Source organism: Nyctibius grandis, chromosome 3 (assembly GCF_013368605.1).
Source record: "Nyctibius grandis isolate bNycGra1 chromosome 3, bNycGra1.pri, whole genome shotgun sequence".
NCBI classification, from domain to species: Eukaryota; Metazoa; Chordata; class Aves; order Nyctibiiformes; family Nyctibiidae; genus Nyctibius; species Nyctibius grandis.
In genome coordinates, this window is record NC_090660.1 from 12,730,451 (window position 1) to 12,749,010 (window position 18,560).

At 42.7% G+C, this 18,560-nt stretch overlaps 2 protein-coding genes across 2 annotated transcripts in view; one reads left to right on the forward strand and one right to left on the reverse strand.

Moving 5' to 3' along the window:
• The window catches only part of MAK (male germ cell associated kinase), a 29,128-nt gene extending 19,599 nt beyond the window's left edge, over positions 1-9,529 (forward strand). Inside the window, exons 13-15 of the mRNA XM_068396546.1 lie at positions 1,857-1,931; positions 4,665-4,793; positions 8,116-9,529. Coding sequence (XP_068252647.1) covers positions 1,857-1,931; positions 4,665-4,793; positions 8,116-8,270 — 359 coding nt within the window. The 3' untranslated portion in view covers positions 8,271-9,529. The remainder of the gene's footprint in view (positions 1-1,856; positions 1,932-4,664; positions 4,794-8,115) is intronic.
• A 2,496-nt stretch (positions 9,530-12,025) lies between these two features.
• Positions 12,026-16,506, reverse strand: LOC137661504 (transmembrane protein 14C-like). The gene is made up of 4 exons (XM_068397075.1): positions 16,347-16,506; positions 14,848-14,949; positions 12,788-12,872; positions 12,026-12,564 (listed from the first exon to the last, which is right to left on the reverse strand). Exons 1-4 carry the CDS (start codon positions 16,420-16,422, stop codon positions 12,507-12,509), a joined length of 321 nt encoding a protein of 106 aa, XP_068253176.1. The 5' UTR covers positions 16,423-16,506; the 3' UTR covers positions 12,026-12,506.
• Between the last annotated feature and the right edge of the window lie 2,054 nt (positions 16,507-18,560).

Consider the following 18,560-nt stretch of genomic DNA (forward strand, 5'->3'; position numbering starts at 1 on the left):
AAATTCTGTTGTCAGGCTTAGCTTCTAGGCTAGCATTTTTTTTTTCTTAACAGACTCTTAAAATAACAACTTCTTCATATGTAAACTATGTATTTTGCATTCAGAGCATAAAGGAAGTATAGACCAGCCCCTATTACAAAGTTCAATCAAGATAAATTTTGTCTATAATCCTCTTAGACCATTATTTTACTGTGTTAATTTAAGCAAATAGTTTGACCTCATTACTGCCTGGTCAGCGTGCCGTGGAACTCTATCAAACAGCAGTCTCACATATGAAAACAAGATGGTGGGTGATGTGCCTATATAATAAAGTACTGCCTAATATTCTGAACAAGTCTTTTAACAATCTACTAGCCTTGTCCTAAATACTTTGCTGCATAAAAAGTCCCCTTATTTTCAGCAAGGAACCTGCAGTACTGTGCCTTTTGATACTATGTTTTGTGACCACTATTATCAGCATTTTGTAGAGTGAAGACTAAGACTAGTTAAACAGCTTATCTAAGACTTCACTCATGAAAGCATCAGACTCAAGACTAAAATCTATCTTCTGACCACCAAGCCCTATACTTTAAGTACACAGACCCATCACCCTGTTATAGGAGGTTACCTTGTTAATAACTTCGCAGCCATTGTCCAGCTAGCACGAGTCACTCCCAAATACTTTAATGCCAATAAATGACTTAGCCTTACATGCTTGTACAGAAAGAGCTTTAGGTTTGATTACATTCAGATGCTGCACTGTGAAAGTTCTTTTTCATAGAACTTTACTAGCCATTCTGCAGTGTCAACAAACCTGATTTTCCCTCTGAAAGTCAGGTGAGCTGTAAGTTGCTCATCTGAAATTATGTGAAAGATTTTAGGAAGTGGAAAAATAACAGCACCTACCAGAATTTTGATGGAATAGAACAGAATTATTTAAGCAATCATTATATGTACTTTTTTGTTTTCCAAAATACAGTATCTGGATGCCTCAGAATTAATTAATATATTCATAAAATAGTCTTGCAAGGGAATTGGGCACAAAAAGGCAAAGAGCTATTTCTACAAGTATGCATCAATAAGCTAGACATCTACCTACTGAATTGCACTGAAAATAAAATTCAGATGAATGTTAATGGTAAAAATCCTGCTTTTGTCTTACTGGCTTACTTTGTGTATCTACTTTAAAGAGAAAAAAAATAAAACTGATTATTTTGTATGTTTGAAAATACTTGGTATTATTTCCATCAGTATCTTAAATTGCATGTGATGTTTCATATACCGGGGAGGCAACAACATTTAAGACAGACACACATGAAACCAGGATAGCTGGAGCATTGATCACAGAAATACAACACATGTAAATTGTGTATGTTTTCTTTTTTCATATTGACAGAATTGAAAGTTGACACTGTGCTGTTTACTGTTTAAATAACTATGTTTAGTTTATTTAAGTGCTTATTTTTTTTCCTCATCCACAACATTACCCTAAGGTGAAATAAGATAAGGGCAAATAGTTACAAATACTTTATTTATGAAGAATTGTAAGGTGATGATCAGTCAACTTTGCAGATACGCCTGAGTGCTTAAATTTGTGATTTATATATTTGTGTGACTGGAATGTGATTGCATTGTTGGTAAATCACATTTTTATTCCATTATTAGAAAGGGCCTTGTAAAGTAACTAGTTAGAGTAATATTTCCTGCTTGAGAAAACATAGGAATGAGACATTATATTTACAAACATGTCAGATATTTATTCTTTCTTGCTTTATTTTCCCTCATTTCTTTTACATCACCTAGCCAGGTTCTTCATACACTTTTTCTAAAGTTCTGTCTTTCCATCTTTTTCTTCCTTTCATTTTCCTTGTCTACAGATGAGAACTTAACTGTACCTATTGAAAAGCTATCATGCAAAGAAAGGTTGAGTGAAAAATTAGAGGATCCAAAAGGTAATTTATAGCAATTATAGCCTGGTTCTTTGCACATTTCATATTTATGTTTTACGTTTTCTTGTAAAAATTGCACTTATAATAATGCAGATTCCAGATGATCATATACTTCACTTTCAGTTGTAATCGGTTTTGTCAAACCTTGCTCTCTTCATTGTGACTTCTTCTGGACTCTTGCCACTTACTGTGCTTTAAAAGACAGAGAATATTTTATTACCCTGCTTATAATCCCCAGCACGTCACTGCACTGTTGCTGGATAACGGTGAAGAAGCGATCCTAAAGCAGCAGCATATGCATCTCTCCTGAAGGACTGCTTGTTCATAACAGCACTTGGGACTCACACCATCGACTGCATTCTGATTCTTTATCTGTTACACTGATTTTACAGTGCTGCGATTGCATAGATTTTGGTGGAGTCACATTAACGTTAAGAGGGTGGAATCTCAGGTTTCCAGGCAGACTAGTTTGTCTCTAAACACACAGTTCACTGCGAGCATTGTAAAGCCGCTGGGATGTTTCACTTCTCTCCCACTTCCTTGTGCCTCTGGTGTGTACTGCCTGTGTGGTACGTCTCATTGCAACTATTCTTAGGGGTTTTTGAGCTCACTACCCAGCTCAAACAATTCAGTGACTTTATGAAGAATCGGGTGTGTGTTGTTTGAGGTAGGGGATACAGCCTGGGCCACACTTACACTTGCTGACATGGCCATGGGTGCTTGCCTATACACTTGCTGCCAGACCTCCTGGATACCTGATGGATGAATACTTCTATAGCAAGAACCCCTTCTTTTGTACAGCAGTGGTCAGAGGTAAGGAACTGTTCTCTTCCATAGTTTTTTTTTTTTATTTGTAGTTAGTCTATTATTTTATATTGAACTTTTTTTTTCCTCCTTCCCTTGTTCTCATCCAACAAAAGATCACCCCTCCAGACCTCTCTGTTTCACCGAGACTGTTCCTCCTGGCTGCACTCCTCCATTTCCTGCATAAGGGTTCCTTAAGGACACTGGACATGGAGAGGTAAGAAGAACCAAAAAATGGTTGAGTAGGTTTTGACAGATGGGCAGCTTTGCTGAGCTGTAGATAAGAAGCAGACAGAAGGAGTCTTTTTGAGGTTATGTTAATTGAAGCCTGTCATGTTATTATTTTCAGACCTCAGAATTTTAAGGAATGCTACTGAGCTGTCAGAGCTATGAACCACTCCCAGTGAAATAATTAGGAACTGGGGGGAATAAGAGAATGTGTGTGTGTGTGCACACAGGCAGGTGAATGAACCACTAAAACTCTGTTGCTTTTGTTTTTCAGGCAAATTCCTGAAAAGGAAGAACAACGAAAAGACTACAAGAAAGTTAAATTTTATTGGAATACTTTATTAAAGTTACATTTTTCACCAGGACTTTTGTGTCATTCTTTACGGTGCTGGAGACTGGCATCAACTGGACACAGGGAAGCCACATGGAGACCCAACTATTTGCAGGACTGATAGAAGTGACAATGTGGGGATACTGGCAAAACTGAATGCTTTTTGTTAGTGCTTCTGAACAGGGAGGTATGCAATGACCCAACACAGGTGTAATTAGCTGAGGATACCTTTTTGGCTTTGTAGATGACCAATTTTGCAGCTTATAGATCCACTGCTCTGAGCTCAGAAATGATCACAAAGGAGTGTGAGTGTTTGTGTGAAGAGGAACATTTTGGGATTGCACTGAGGCCAGAGATTTAGGAGACAGAAAAACTGTCAAACCAGATATTGCGTGTTTTACTGCAATACCATTGAAACCATGCTGAATATTAGTATGATAAAAATGCACACACTTGATAAAGGTCAAATTAAAACTACTGTGTGTGGCCTTGTAGTTCATAAATTTAATACTACTGAATACAGAATCACACGGCTACAGAAAAGCATTTCTCTCTGGACATTGTGCCAGCAGAGTCTTAACACTGTCTCAAGTGATGACAGACATGGAGAAGGTAAGAAATTTCCTTGGAGCAGGGAGTCTAAGTATTGTAACAGATCCCTCTGCCATTGGACAATCATTTCAGTACTAATTTTGTGTGTAAATTAACAATGTTTCTCAACTTACAAATGATGGTTATGTCAGCCTTCCCAAGGTAGCACTGCTTTAAAGAAAGATCTGGACCAAAACTAGGCACAACACAATTATAACTGGGGTTAAAGAAAGAGGGTAATTGGGTCTGGCTTTTATAGCAGGCCTTTCACTGTGGAACTGGCAAAGTCAACTTCAAGTAGTGCACCACTTCCCACAAGAGAAGTTTGGTTCCATTATTTTAGATAGACTTAGGCCGAACATGTTGAGCACCAGAGTACTGTTGAGCGCTAGTTTTCCAATACTGAAGTGCTTAAACCAGCTTCCAGTAAAGCCAGTAGCTGTAAGTAAAAGGTAAGATCCTATTTTTCTGTAAAACTCAGTGTAAACCTTTCTATGTGGTCTAAGTTTAATGAAAGTGCTAATGAAATGTTCATGCTGCTCTGTTGTCTTCATTCCCGCTGAACTGCAGGTCAGATGTACTGGATGTGTAGGGTCCGACTAACGTACAAAGCAAAGAATGAATATATACTTGTTTTCAACAGACAAGCATTAGGGAGTTTTTAAACAACACTCATACTTAGTACTCTTGTGGTACTGCAAATATATTTTGAAGTGACTATAAAAAGCAGGCAAGGTTTTCTGAATGCATCTGAAAATACTAAAACTCTGTAATGTCAACAGGAAACCCTGGCTTTGTAAGTGGTGCTGCTCACAACCCATCAGGAGTATATATCCCTTCCTTTCATAAAAAAGAAGTTGGATCAGCTGGACAACGGATACAGCTAGCTCCTCTTGGTGCATCTGTATCAGGTAAGAAACATCCTTTTACCATACATATCTGAGACAAAGAGAAATGTTCATTTCCCATACTTCCTAAAAGATTGATTAGCCCTTAGTAAGGTTTTCCTCAAGTTTTGTAAATAAAATTCTTGGGCATAAATTGTCCTTAACATAAGTGAATTGAATGTTGGTGTCTAGAGGCAGTCCTGATAGCTAGAGAAACTTTTGCTACTATTATTTTTTAGGTAAAAGAGAAAATAAAGGTGCAAACCTTTTGTATTTCTAGAAGGTTTGGACCATTTGCTAAACTACTGTTCATTAGTGGTGAAGGGCTAAGCAGAGTTGTAAAAATACGTTAACTTCACAACTCTATAGTAAATGGTCATGTAGACTGGACACATATAAATCCATGATTTATGTAGCTAGTAGGAATTGGTACAGTCACCAACTAGTAAGTATGCAAAATAGAAAAATTCAAGTTTAAAAAAAAGCCTTATACTTGAGTGGATTTGGAGGAACTTTCTTGACAGTGAGTTTCATGGAGCCTTGGGGCTGTCTTGTGTGGGGTCTTTAATCAGTTTAATGTCACTTAATGCAACTGAATGATGCTGATCATCCTTACAGTGGCCTCAACAATTTCAAAAAAGGCAAAGACCTTCATCAAGTGACTTAGTAAATTCACAGTAAATAATGTTACAGATATGGTATAAGCAGTAAATTAAAATTATTTGCTCTCATTTACTGGGCCTATCTAGTTGGCCTCTGTTTTCTGCGGTGGTCATGTAAGGTTTTCACTGTGTCTTCATCTCACTACGTTGGCTATGTAAGTCTGTGGATACAGAGATGACACTACTCTTGTACCCATGAAATATCGCGAGTGCTTTGTGAAGTGAAACTTTCAACGTTGCTACATTATAGAAGGTAAAAGCCAATCAAGAGAATGAAATGAGCAGTTCTTAAGAGTTATGATACACTAACGATGTAGCTGTACATTACATTAACGAACACATTAAAAGACTGTTTCCTTCATCAGTTAAAAACAATGTGAAATCTGTTCTGAATGTAACTGTCACCTTGGATCCTCTATGGTAGGGATGACGTTCTGAGCACCTTCTTTGTTGGTATGGTTCCGATTCAGAGAAGATGAATGGAAGTGCTCAGGATGCAGGAGAAACTGGTTTGCGAGTGAAGATTTAGAGCCCTTGTCCAAACCCAACCGCACGCTTCTTAGTTACTTCAGAGGAAATAGCAAGGCCCTAAACTAATCGTGAATTGTTTAACTAAAGGGCCTATGGCAGACCAATCTGATATGGTCCTGCTTAATAATGTCTTTTTGCCGAGTTGCTCTTTTGGGTGACCTGTTCCCCTTAGAAACTTGCAGCTGCCTTCTGAGAGGGAGAGAGGGAGGGAAGGAAGGAAATGGCACGCATGTATAAAATACGCTTACGTGCATGCATATTCTGAGTCTGAGCTGTTCAGAAGCCCACCAGGGAAGGCTGGAGCTGCACTTCATTATCTTATCAACTCACTGCTGAAACGCAACAGCAAAAGTTTTGATTTGTCACAGTGTGTGGATCAAGAAGTTCACAGGAGGACAAAATCTGCAACTATCTCTAGACTGCTGTGAATAGTGAGAATGAAAAGGAATTACTTACGGTGATCCAAAGGGAAATAAATCCACTGTTAATCTGTAATTAGAAATGGAAAATGTGTAGTAAAAGTCAGAAAGGCTGTCAGATGGAGGTCAATTAAGAGACTCTTCCATGTCCTGGAGAAGAGCAAGAATCCTATTGCTTAAATCCCTCATATTTAGCCTAAACTCTGCAGACTTGCATAGGAAGAGAGATAAGGATGAAGCAAATGGCAGGTTTTATCTCCTATCTGTTGGTATTTGAACATTAACATTTTTGGTGACACTTTGCTTTGTATTATCCAAACTGAAATAAGTTACGCTTTCAATTGGTTTTGCTCTCTTCATTTGTTAAGTTTTTTAATGCCATGATTTAAATAATTTAATGTAGTATAAAAGATCAGTTTCTCTGAGGAAAATGCAATGCCAAGACGTGAGAAAAATGACCTTCATTGCCAAGAGAGGGTATGTTGGAATCGTACTTGCTGATGAAAGATAGGGAATGCCAGCCTACAATAAAAAGGAACAGTATTGGTTTTCAGAGAGGTGGAGACCTGACCCCCAGTTTCAGTTTCTTGAGATTCCTCCTTTTTAAATGTCTTGATCCTCACCTGTTCCTTAACGGGTTCAACCCACTGTTGAAAAATACCACCAAAAATAGGTGGTTTTCCATAAGAAACAAAATGATACATAGGCACAAAAAAAAAAGTATTTTAGCCATCACATGTTAAATGTGAAAAAAAAAAAAAAAAATATCAGTAATACCTAATAAAAGAAGACTGAACTACGAAAGTAGGAATGGAAAGGGCAGGACATACTTTAGGAATGCTACGGAAACAATGGTAAAGTATAACAGGAGTATATATATTTCTTACATATAGAAATCCTAATAGGGTTTCCTCTTATATATGAGAGGTCCCAAATGACTGAGTTTAAAAGCTTGGGAAATGGCAGAACTGGTTATGAACATGAAAAAAACCATGAGCAGTCAGCCCCTGCAGCAGGGCCATTACTTTAATCACATGAAGCTTGAGAGAGTAGCGACTATCTGAAATGCAGGAAGGGGAAATCTGAGTAGGAAGGCCGGGAATACAGTAGTGCACTACTCCCAGTGCCTGAGACCAGGTGGATGCCAATATTAAGGGAGAAAAAAAACGACTTGGAACAGATCCTACAAAATCAATAGAGAAACAGGAAATGGAGATGAAGAGGACTCGCCACCAGGTACACCAGGAGTTCTCAGATAAGCGGGACGGGAGTAAAAGGCATAACATCTCAAAAGGAAGAAGGTCTTCAGAGGCTCTCCTTTGGTCTAGACTGCTTGGGTCTTAATAAGTTTATCAGTGTTATAATTATATGCTTTTTCAAATATTTGAGATAGAGGAAAGAACGCTTCCATTCTGTAGCAGTTTTGTAATAGGAGATACAGCGTTGTAGACATACACATCAGTTTTTCCACTGAATTTCAGTCTCAACATTTTCTCAAGGGATCACTGCAAAACAAGTATCCAGTAAATGAGAATTACTAATAAGATACACAAACTGTAGGAAACATTAACCTTATCTGAAAACAAGCATAGACAGGGTATCGGAGACCAAAGCATCCTGCTGTGTTAGCATCCTGGAGTACCACAAGTCATCTTTAAGCTCTCATTCTTTTATCTGTAAAGGAGTGAAATACCTTTTGAGCTGTAGTTAATTCTGAGTTCTTTTGCCTTTCAGATTATTCCTGGAAAACCAAAGCTGTTCGTGCTCAGTTACCAGGTCCTACTTTCAATTCAGCAGCAAAAAGCATGACTGTTTTAACTCGCCCACCAGCAATTCAGCCACTACCTGGAAGAACAGACTGGGTGGCCAAATATGGAGGAAACAGATGATAGAAAATGCCATCCTGTATATATATTATGCGAGCTATGTTCAGTTCTCCTGCACTGGAAACCTGAAATGCCTATTTGCTCTAACTTTTCCTAAGACTATGCAATAGTAGAGAAGAAAAAAACACCTTGTGTTCCATTACGTGTGGAAGAAAAATGTAATAACATATAATACCATGTAAAATACTGGCTATAAAGTAGGATTTGTTGAAGTATTGTATAACACATATTGCCAAAACTACTGAGAAGTAGATTTCACTCGACATTTTTCTATAGATGGATCTCCTATCCTCATTCTTTTATAACAACTGTTATGGTTGTTCGCCCAATGCAACATCCACTAGTGGCATGTGCTTGCTTTCATGTATACAGGCAGCTAAAAGCAGGGCTAAAGCAGAGCAGCATCAGGCTTTCAGGTATTAGGCTGGTTCCTTACCAGAAAGATGAGAGTGAAAGCACAGATTGGGCTTGGTGAAGAACACCATGCTCTCCTACAAGGATTTCATAACTCACTTGTACCTAAGAGTTACTCAGGGTCTGGAATGTGCAAATATTGGTAATAGCAAGGAGAACTTAACTCTTTGTGGTAGGACATAAGCAACCCACTGATAAATACTACACAAGGAAGGTCTAAAAACTTGGCCCATATATGGCTATAGAATGATATAGCAATATTGGAAAACAGCTAAACAAGTACTGAATGCTAGGCTTACCTCGCCAGGCTGTAGTGAAGCCTAAAAATTAGATTCTCCTGTTATAATCAACATATGATTATCTTTGGTCGAAGATCTGTAGAGATTTGTACCTGTCCTGCCAAGGGAGTGTCACAGTGACATTTTAAGGAGCGTGAATCAGTGCAGTCTGTCAGTCATTTTAAGGGTGAACTACCCAAAAAGGCATAAATTATCAGTAAACTCCTGTTTCTACATGTCTTTATTGGGTGATCAAACTAAACTACAGAAACTGAATAAGCTACGTGAGGGAGGATACTGGGCTGTTCTTCAAAGACGTTGCTTTCTGGTTTAGATCTTAAAAGGCCAACTTAGGTACCTGAAAACACATACAAACTTTAATAATGCAATACCTCAATGTTTATATGCTCATTCAGTACTTTCCGTGGCTTCTATGCTAAGTAAGTTTTATAGTAATATCCTGCACAGGACCTTGCAATGTACAATAAATTGTTTTTAGGATGTTGAGCTAGGCTACTTCTGTTAACTGGATTTAGAATAGATGCTTTAGTCTTAGTAGTTATATTAAACCTGCCATTTTAAAGTACAAAATGAGTATGTTCTTTAAAGATGTAAAGCTGTTAATGATTACTTTAAGGATTGTAAAAAAGAAATGTATTTGTATGGCTTTTATAACTGCATATAAAAATTTAAATTCCTGTTGTTGACTTAATGTGCCATAATATATGGGTTACAGAATCACAGAATCAACCAGGTTGGAAGAGACCTCAGGGATCATCGAGTCCAACCGTTGCCCTGGCACCACCATGTCAACTAGACCATGGCACTAAGTGCCATGTCCAGGCTTTTCTTAAACACATCCAGAGATGGTGACTCCACCACCTCCCTGGGCAGCCCATTCCAATGTCTAATGACCCTTTCTGAAAAGAAATTCTTCCTAATGTCCAACCTGAACCTCCCCTGGCGAAGCTTGAGGCTGTGTCGTCTTGTCCTATCGCTAGCTGCCCGGGAGAAGAGGCCAACTCCCACTTCACTACAACCTCCCTTCAGGTAGTTGTAGACTGCAATAAGGTCACCTCTGAGCCTCCTCTTCTCCAGGCTGAACAACCCCAGCTCCCTCAGCTGTTCCTCGTAGGTCAGACCCTCCAGACCCTTCACCAGCTTGGTCGCCCTCCTCTGGACTCGCTCCAACACCTCAACATCTTTCTTGAAGTACGGGGCCCAGAACTTACTGGACATCACTTACCTTAACAACTGGTTACGTTAACTTACTGGACATCAATTTAATCTAAAACAGTTGTACCAAAAAGTATTTTATGATGAAAATTGCACCTAAAGAAAATGCCACTTTAGTACATAGGGATAGGGATATCTGGTTAGTAATGCACTAGAGACTACAATTGCCATTGGCCTAAGATTAAGTATTTGTCACTCCCTTAGTACTAACAGATGTCCCTATGCTATTTAAATGCATCTTAATTTATCTGTAGAATATATCTGTAGCTGGCTGTGGCAATGAAGGACAACCTCAGACTTTCTCTAACAGGCGTAAATGGACTGGTTTTATAATTAGAAAACAAGAGAAATTAATCACTCATCTCTAGTACAAGATGCCAGTGACTTAGTTAAAATCACAGTCTGGTCAAGGAATTAACTAATAATGTGTCCATAGCTCACATGTCCTTAAATCACCTAGAGCAGAAAAATAAATAGGTACTATCTATGGCTCTAAATATGGCTAGAACAAACATGCTGTCCTTACCATATGCTAACGAACATTGAAACTGCTTTGACATAACCATAACAGCCTTTACGTATCCATAATCTAAGCATGACAAGTGTTAAGAAATTCTTGTAAAAAGCAAGAAAAAACAGTAGGAAGAGGCTAATAGGCTTTGTACAGTCATTTTAATGCTGATTCATTGACACACATTGAACTGATAGTGCAGAAATAATGTTTAATGCTTAAGAAATTTAGTATATGCCGTAAAAGTTCCAAGGCAGTAAAAAGTATATAAGGTTCCAGCTTTTCTCTCCTCCCTTGTCTGGATTGCTACTGTTTCTCCTGAACATGAAAACTGGTAACAAGAGTTTTACCAGCAGTTCTCAATTTAAGCTACCACTTTCCAAAGCTCATGAAACATCAGCAAGGCTTAACACTTTGGTCTATGAGTTTAAAAGCTTATCAGTCCAATTCCCTGCTTTCTATTGTCTTTATTCCATTAAAGGACAACTGCAGCCCAAATACGTGAGTTACCTGATCCGAGACCAGCATTACACCATTAGAAAACTGCTGGATCGTGACTGTTCTCAGTGTATTGCAGGAGATGATGCGTTTATATTTGCATCTCACTTCCATAGAAGATAACTGCTTCAAAAGCAATACAAAGAGGCAAATAATCCATACTGTAGTTTAAAGAGAAGTGTCTTAAATGCTAATGTCTGGCTTATTAACCTTTTCAAGCTAGTGTAAAGTCATTCAGACACCTACCCACCAACACTGGCTCCACAGCCTCAGATTAGGCACTTAAAAGGATGATTTATAAACAAACCATCTGCTGTCCTGCACGGCCTTTGTTTCGGTGCAGGGAGGTAAGAGGAAAAAGTAAATATGGGTGAGCACCTTAAGCTGAACTCTGCAGGCTGATGAATAAGGGCTCTAGGAAGGTGTCCTGAGTAGTTTCTCCCAAGAGCCCTCGCTGCCTGCTATTTCAGGCATCAAGGGAATCAACTGAGGACAACGACTGAACAACTGAGCCCTTCAGTCTTTAAATAAACTTCATAAAGCACTTTTCAAACCTGAAATAGATGATTCCTCTCAGAAAAAAAAAAAAGGTTTTAATGTAACATTTGTCTGAATATATGGTCTGTATGCTTTTGCTCTCTACGCTTCTTCCCAGTTCATGGGACTTTTATACAAGTCACTAGATTCAGGGAATGGAATAGAGACAGTTTTTACAATTCATGTTTGCAAATATATGCAGGCACCCTGCAGGAAAAGCACCGAACTGTATCAATCCAGATGAACAATTAAAGAAAAAAAAATAGTTGTGTAGAACACAAAAGTTTGTAATAATAATTTGTTGGTTTATTTAGAATAACATTTTAATTCTCATGAAATGCAAGAGCTATACCTACAATTCAGCATTGTCTAATAAAGCATATTTTTGATTTATGAATAATAATCTGTAAAAGTGAAATGAATGACATTTAGCTGGGCACTTTTGCTTACAAGTAATTGCAAGTAACAGGTTTGCATTCATTGCATTACAGCAGAACCTTGACAGCCTGCTTCATGATTGTCTAAACTAATGCTATACTCATATTTTCTTGCTTCACAGTGCAGAAACTGTTAAGACAAATACCATTTTGGAAGACATAACAAGGGCTCTCAGTGGCGGTCCTTTAAAAACACAACTCACACGCATTAGGATATGAAAAATACAACGCACAGATAGCAGTGCCTTTTCCACTTCTGTGTAGCACGTTTAGGCAGTTGCATTTTCAGGCTCCTCACTCACGTATCTTCAAGTGACTTGATGCAGACTTATGGCTTAAGAGGCTTTTCCATGATCTGCAATCCAAGTCGTCCAACCATCAGTAAACTGTTGAACAGAATAGTTGTTACCAAAAAAACCAGGAAGGGAGGCAAAAATCCCATAAAGAACAAAAAGGAGGAAAACCTTTTTTCCTCCTTGGACATGGACATGATTTCATTTAGCTGACTCCACCAGATTTCATTTTTCACAGAACTTATAATAATATAATCCACAAATAAGTTAAATGCTTATTCAAATGTACAGACAAGAACAAAAGACAGGTGACTACCTGGCACCAGCAATTATCCCAGGCATTGCTTTTCTGGAGTTGTAAAATCTCATTCCCATAACAGCAGACAAGGTTCCAGATGCCACTGTTGAAAAGAAGCCCAGTCAGATCTATTTGAAAGAGAAATACCAGTGCAGCACTGCTACGGTTGGATATGTAGAAGTGCCAACCAAACAGGCCTCTGTCTACAGACAGGATCGCCTCCCTCCTCTCCGCAAGCAAGCACATCCAAATATTTTACTTGTTTTTCTTAAACATTAGAGCTGTTGCAAGCTTCTCAGCAGCTCTGGGAAGCATGCTCTGCTGCTCAGTAGAAGCGAGTAGATCTCATCAGAGTTGAGACCACTGTCTAATCACCCACAACCTCCAATCCTCTGGGCAGATCGATAACTCTCCCTCAGTTTCTCCTTATTGGCAGAAGAATGATTATTTCCTTGGATACAGATAGGCTCAAAACTGTGAGAAAGCTGCGACGGTGACAAAGTTCACTATGCGGGAGGCAAATATGAGAGCTCCCATTTCTCTGTGACATTCTGAACTGGAAGGTGGCACTAAATACTACAACCAGAAGTAAAACAGTCCCACTCGAAAATATGAGTTGCAAACAGAAAGCAATCTCAAGGATCAAACTGAAAGAATGACTAACGTTTTAAACATCACTCCAAATTATTTAATCTCTAAGTCTGGGAAAAAAAATCCCATCCATATTCATGTAACCGTTACAGGGCCATTGTTTCTTCAAAGAGAAAAGACAGGTGGAGGTGTGTTATACCTTTCTCCAAAGCTTCAAGTTTCTTTGCATCAGACAGGCCAAAAGATACTCTAAAGATATTCTGTCAAGTTTTTTTTTCTGGATTTCTACCCTTGATGTACTGTGACCAACCTAAAGCTCAGCAGGAGCCACAACAGCAAATCGCAGCAGGGCTGAGGAGGAAAGGATGGATAAAGAGGTGTACTAGATTGGGACACAACACCACTTTCAGGAGGCCCACTTGAAAGCACTATATGGCACTGCATCGGGATATACAGAAGCTGCTCATCTTTCCGTCACAACACTGCCTAAAAGCTCATGCCGGAGATGCACAGCCACTACCATGGCATGCCAGAGCAGAAGAGACAGCTCACAAATGGGAACCCTGCTTCCCATGGAGCTCTGTTTTACATTTCATTTCTTATAGATGAGGCAGTTTGGTCCTCTACAGTATCTACCACGGGCTTCATAAAGCGTTTCAGCACATTACGTGATCAAGTCCATTGGTTTTCAATAGTTTTAAATGACTGTAACACTATAGTATCATAACACTAATAATACTACGGGTAGTTACAGAACTAGAAGGAACCTCCAGAGGTCATCTAGGCTAACCTAGTGCCCAAAGACAAGATCAATTCCTGACAGACAATGGTCTAACCAGTTATTAAAGTCCTGCAGTGATGGAAGTCCCTGCGGTTCACCTGATCTCTCCCAGTGCTTCATAATACTTTCCACTGTCATTTTATCCTTCTCCTTCACCTGAAGGGTTAACTGCAAGCTAAGCCCACTTCTTGTCCCATCTACACCAAGCAAGGAGAATAGATCGTTCCCTCCTTTCTTTTATATACTTCAGACTGTTTCTTCCACAGCATGTGATGCATTAAAACATATACTGCTCTTCTTCTGAGATGCCTGTGCAAACCAATATTCCATAGAGCCACATACTGCTTGTCACAGTGCTGTCACTATTGCTAAAATGCCTATTCCATGACCACAGGCTAAAAACGCTGCTTCACAACCAAACATTTTTCACATGCACTCCACGTGCCTACATTAGTTTAACACGGTATCTAATCTGGCAGAGGAGATAGATAGGTGTTTCTCACCAACTCTGGCTTCCTAAAGGACAGCCTAGGTCTTGGAACTGGATACTGTGCTCTTACACAAATACCTCCTGGATACGGGCAGGAGGCCCTGCCACCACTTACAACCTTTGTATAAATAAAAGGGCACAGATCAGCTGAAATGTGCTAGAAAAAAGGTTTCTCTTCCCACTGCTACTCAGTACATGGGTGCTGAACAAACTTACCGAGGGACAGCCACACATTCTTTGGATCTTTGGACTGCTGGTAAGCGCCCAGTCCTGCTAAGCCACCAAAGAGAAGACCAGCAGCTAGAGAAGGTACGCTGCCTTGAATAAATGAAAAATAAAGCATTTAGTGAAAGAACACACCTGAAGCAAGCCTGCAAACCAAACAGAAGCACTTGTGAGTTCATAGTCACTACTAACAAAAAATTTTACATCACAAAAGCAATCTAAACCAACCAAAAGCTACTGGGGTGCGGTTGTTTTTATCCATAAGATCACAGAATCACAGAATCAACCAGGTTGGAAGAGACCTCAGGGATCATCGAGTCCAACCATTGCCCTGACATGACCATGTCAACTAGACCATGGCACTAAGTGCCATGTCCAGGCTTTTCTTAAACACATCCAGAGATGGTGACTCCACCACCTCCCTGGGCAGCCCATTCCAATGTCTAATAACCCTTTCTGTAAAGAAATTCTTCCTAATGTCCAACCTGAACCTCCCCTGGCGAAGCTTGAGGCTGTGTCGTCTTGTCCTATCGCTAGCTGCCTGGGAGAAGAGGCCGACTCCCACTCCACTACAACCTCCCTTCAGGTAGTTGTAGACTGCAATAAGGTCACCTCGGAGCCTCCTCTTCTCCAGGCTGAACAACCCCAGCTCCCTCAGCCGTTCCTCGTAGGTCAGACCCTCCAGACCCTTCACCAGCTTGGTTGCCCTCCTCTGGACTCGCTCCAACACCTCAACATCTTTCTTGAAGTGCGGGGCCCAGAACTGGACACAGTACTCAAGATGCGGCCTCACCACTGCCGAGTACAGAGGGACGATCACTTCCTTAGACTGGCTGGCTACACTATTCCTAATAGAGGCCAGGATGCCATTGGCCTTCTTGGCCACCTGGGCACACTGCTGGCTCATGTTTAGCCGGCTGTCGATCAGCACCCCCAGGTCTCTTTCCACCGGGCCGCTTTCTAACCACTCTTCCCCCAGCCTGTAGAGCTGCATGGGGTTGTTGTGGCCGAAGTGTAAGACCCGGCACTTGTTCTTGTTGAACCTCATGCCGTTGGTCTTGGCCCATCTATCTAACCTGTCCAGATCCCTCTGTAGGGCCTTCCTACCCTCCAGCAGATCGATGCTCCCACCCAGCTTGGTGTCATCTGCAAATCTGCTGAGACCTCGGCCAAGCACCGTTTCCACGCACCAAGGATTTAGCACGGTTTGCCGGGGTCACTCCCGCAGCGGACCGGGAGCTCCCGCAGCCCCGGCTGCGGCGGCCGCCTGCCGCGGGGCGCTCCGAGCGCCGGTGGACACCCCGCCACCTCCCGCGGCGGCACGTCAGGCCCTGCGGCCAGCCCGGTAGCGACGCGGCCCTCCCCTTCCTCCCTCCCTCCCTCCCGCAGCGCTCGGACGCCCGCCGCCGGGCCGGGGCCGGGCGGAGCGGAGGGCTGCCTGCGGGCAGGACCGGGACACCCCTCCCGCCGCCGCCGCCGGCAGCACCTACCTGCCTTGGCGTAGCCGACGACGCCGCCCGTCGCCACCAGCGCCGCGTAGCCGAAGCCCAGCCAGTCGTACTCCATCTGCGGGCAGCGCAAGCCGCGGGCAGCGCCTGGCCTCCCCCCGCCGCGCCCCGCTCCGACCTTGGGCCGCCCTCCCCGCGCCGGCACCGCCGCCTCCCCCGGAGGTCCCGCCCGCCGGCCGTGACGGGCACCCGGAGGGAGGGCGCTTGCCTCGGCGGCCGCCAGCCGTTTTCCCGGGGCCGGAGCCGGGGCTGGGGCCGGGGCAGGCAGCAGCGCCGCGGCCCCCCCGGGGCTGGCTGAGTGCGAGGGCTCAGGGCGGCCCGTCCTGCGGTTCCGCGGGAGTAAAGATCTTTAATGACCGGTTACCGACACGGGCAAAAACTGGCTCAGCTTCGGGAGGTTAATTTAATTTATTGCCAATTAATAACAGAGTGGGAAAGTGAGAAGTAAAGCAAAATAAACCCACCGCCTCCCCTTCTTCCCAGGGTCAGCATCGCTCCAGACTCTCGGGGGATGGGGAGTGGGGGTTGCTTTCAGTCCATAATGCCTCATCCCCGCTGCTCCTCCTCCTCACGCTCTTCCCTGGCTCCAGTGTGGGGTCCCTCCCACGGGACACAGTTCTTCACGAACCGCTGCAGCATGGGTCCTTCCCATGGGGTACAGTCTGCTCCAGCATGGGTCCCCCACGGGGCCACAGGTCCTGCCAGCAAACCTGCTCCTGCGTGGGCTTCTCTCCACGGGCTGCAGCTTCCTTCAGGACATGTCCACCTGCTGCGGTGTGGGGTCCTCCAAGGGCTGCTGTGTGGATATCTGCTCCACCGTGGTCCTCCATGGGCTGCAAGGGGACAGCCTGCTTCACCATGGTCTTCATCACAGGCTGCAGGGGAATCTGCTCTAGCGCCTGGAGCATTCCTCTCCTTCTGCTGTGACCTGGGTGTCTGCGGGGCTGTTTCTCTCACGTTTTCTCACTCCTCTCTCCCAGCTGCTGCTGCACAGTGTTTTTACCCTTTCTTAAATATGTTATCACAGAGACACCCCCAGTGTCACTGATGGGCTCAGCTTTGGCCAGCGATGGGTCCATCTTGGAGCTGGTTGGAGCTGGCTCTGCCCTATGTGGGGGCAGCTCCTGATGACTTCTCACAGCAGCCACCCCTGCAGCTCCCAGCTACCAGAACCTTGCCATGTAAACCTAGATGTCAAAAGAAAGCATCTGGATTCCCTGGAAACTCTGCTGAGCACAGCATGCATGTGCTCAGTGACAATGGTGATGTGCTACAAGGGCACAACTCCTGGCACCACATGGAGAAGCTGTCTGGGCACTGCACTGGATGCAGTCCCAGCTCCCAAGGGAGTGTGCAGCTCTCCCAGTCTGGGACTGCAGAGGTGCCTGGGACTGATCGGCTGGAGAACAGCTTTACAGGAAAGGCCTTAGGCATCCCAGGGTGTCACAAGAAGTTGCCTATGAGGCAGCAACATGCCCTTGCAGTAAAGAAGGTAGATGGCATACTGGGCTGCATTAGGCAGGTCGAGGGAGGTGATCCTTCCCCTCTGCTCTGTGGTGAGACAGAGCTGGACTGCTGGGCCCAGTTCTAGGCTCAACAGTGCAAGGCAGACATGGACACACTGAAGCAGGCCCAACAAAAGGGCTATGAAGATCATTAACAGCTTGGAGCATCTTTCATACAAGAAGCGGCTGAGAAAGCTTGGACTGTTTAGCCTGGAGAAGAGGAGGCTCAGGGGCATCTTATCAATGTGTATAAATATCTGATGGGGAAGAATAAAGAAGACAGAGCCAGGGTCTTCTCAGTGGTATCCAGTGACAGGACAAGGAGCAGTAGACACAAGTTGAAATACAGAAAATTCCATTTAAACTTAAGTAAAAATTTTCACTGTGAAGGCAGCCAAACACTGGAAGAGGCACTCAGCGAGGCTGTGGAGCCTCCATCATGGAGATATTCAAAACCCAACTGCGCACAGCCCTGGGCAGATTGACCCTGCTTTGAGAAAGGGGAGTTGGACTTGGTGGTCTCCAGAGGTCCCTTCCAACCTCAGCAGGTCCGTGGTTCTGTGTGACACAAACTCCATGATGTTTGTGCAGATTTCCCAGCTGATCTCTGCCTCCTTCCTTCCCAGCTGCGCTTTAAGAACTGAGCATTGAGAACTGACCATTGAGAACTGAGGTTTGTGCTTGTGACAAG

What these genes read in the sequence shown, in the direction of transcription:
- LOC137661504 (XM_068397075.1), bottom strand. Translation starts at nt 16,422, where the DNA reads ATGGAGTACGACTGGCTGGGCTTCGGCTACGCGGCGCTGGTGGCGACG. An exon ending in GAATGTGTGGCTGTCCCTCG is followed by an intron (nt 12,873 to 14,847) that starts GTAAGTTTGTTC and finishes TCTTTTCAACAG; the next exon opens with TGGCATCTGGAACCTTGTCT. An exon ending in GGGATAATTGCTGGTGCCAG is followed by an intron (nt 12,565 to 12,787) that starts GTAGTCACCTGT and finishes TCTGTTCAACAG; the next exon opens with TTTACTGATGGTTGGACGAC.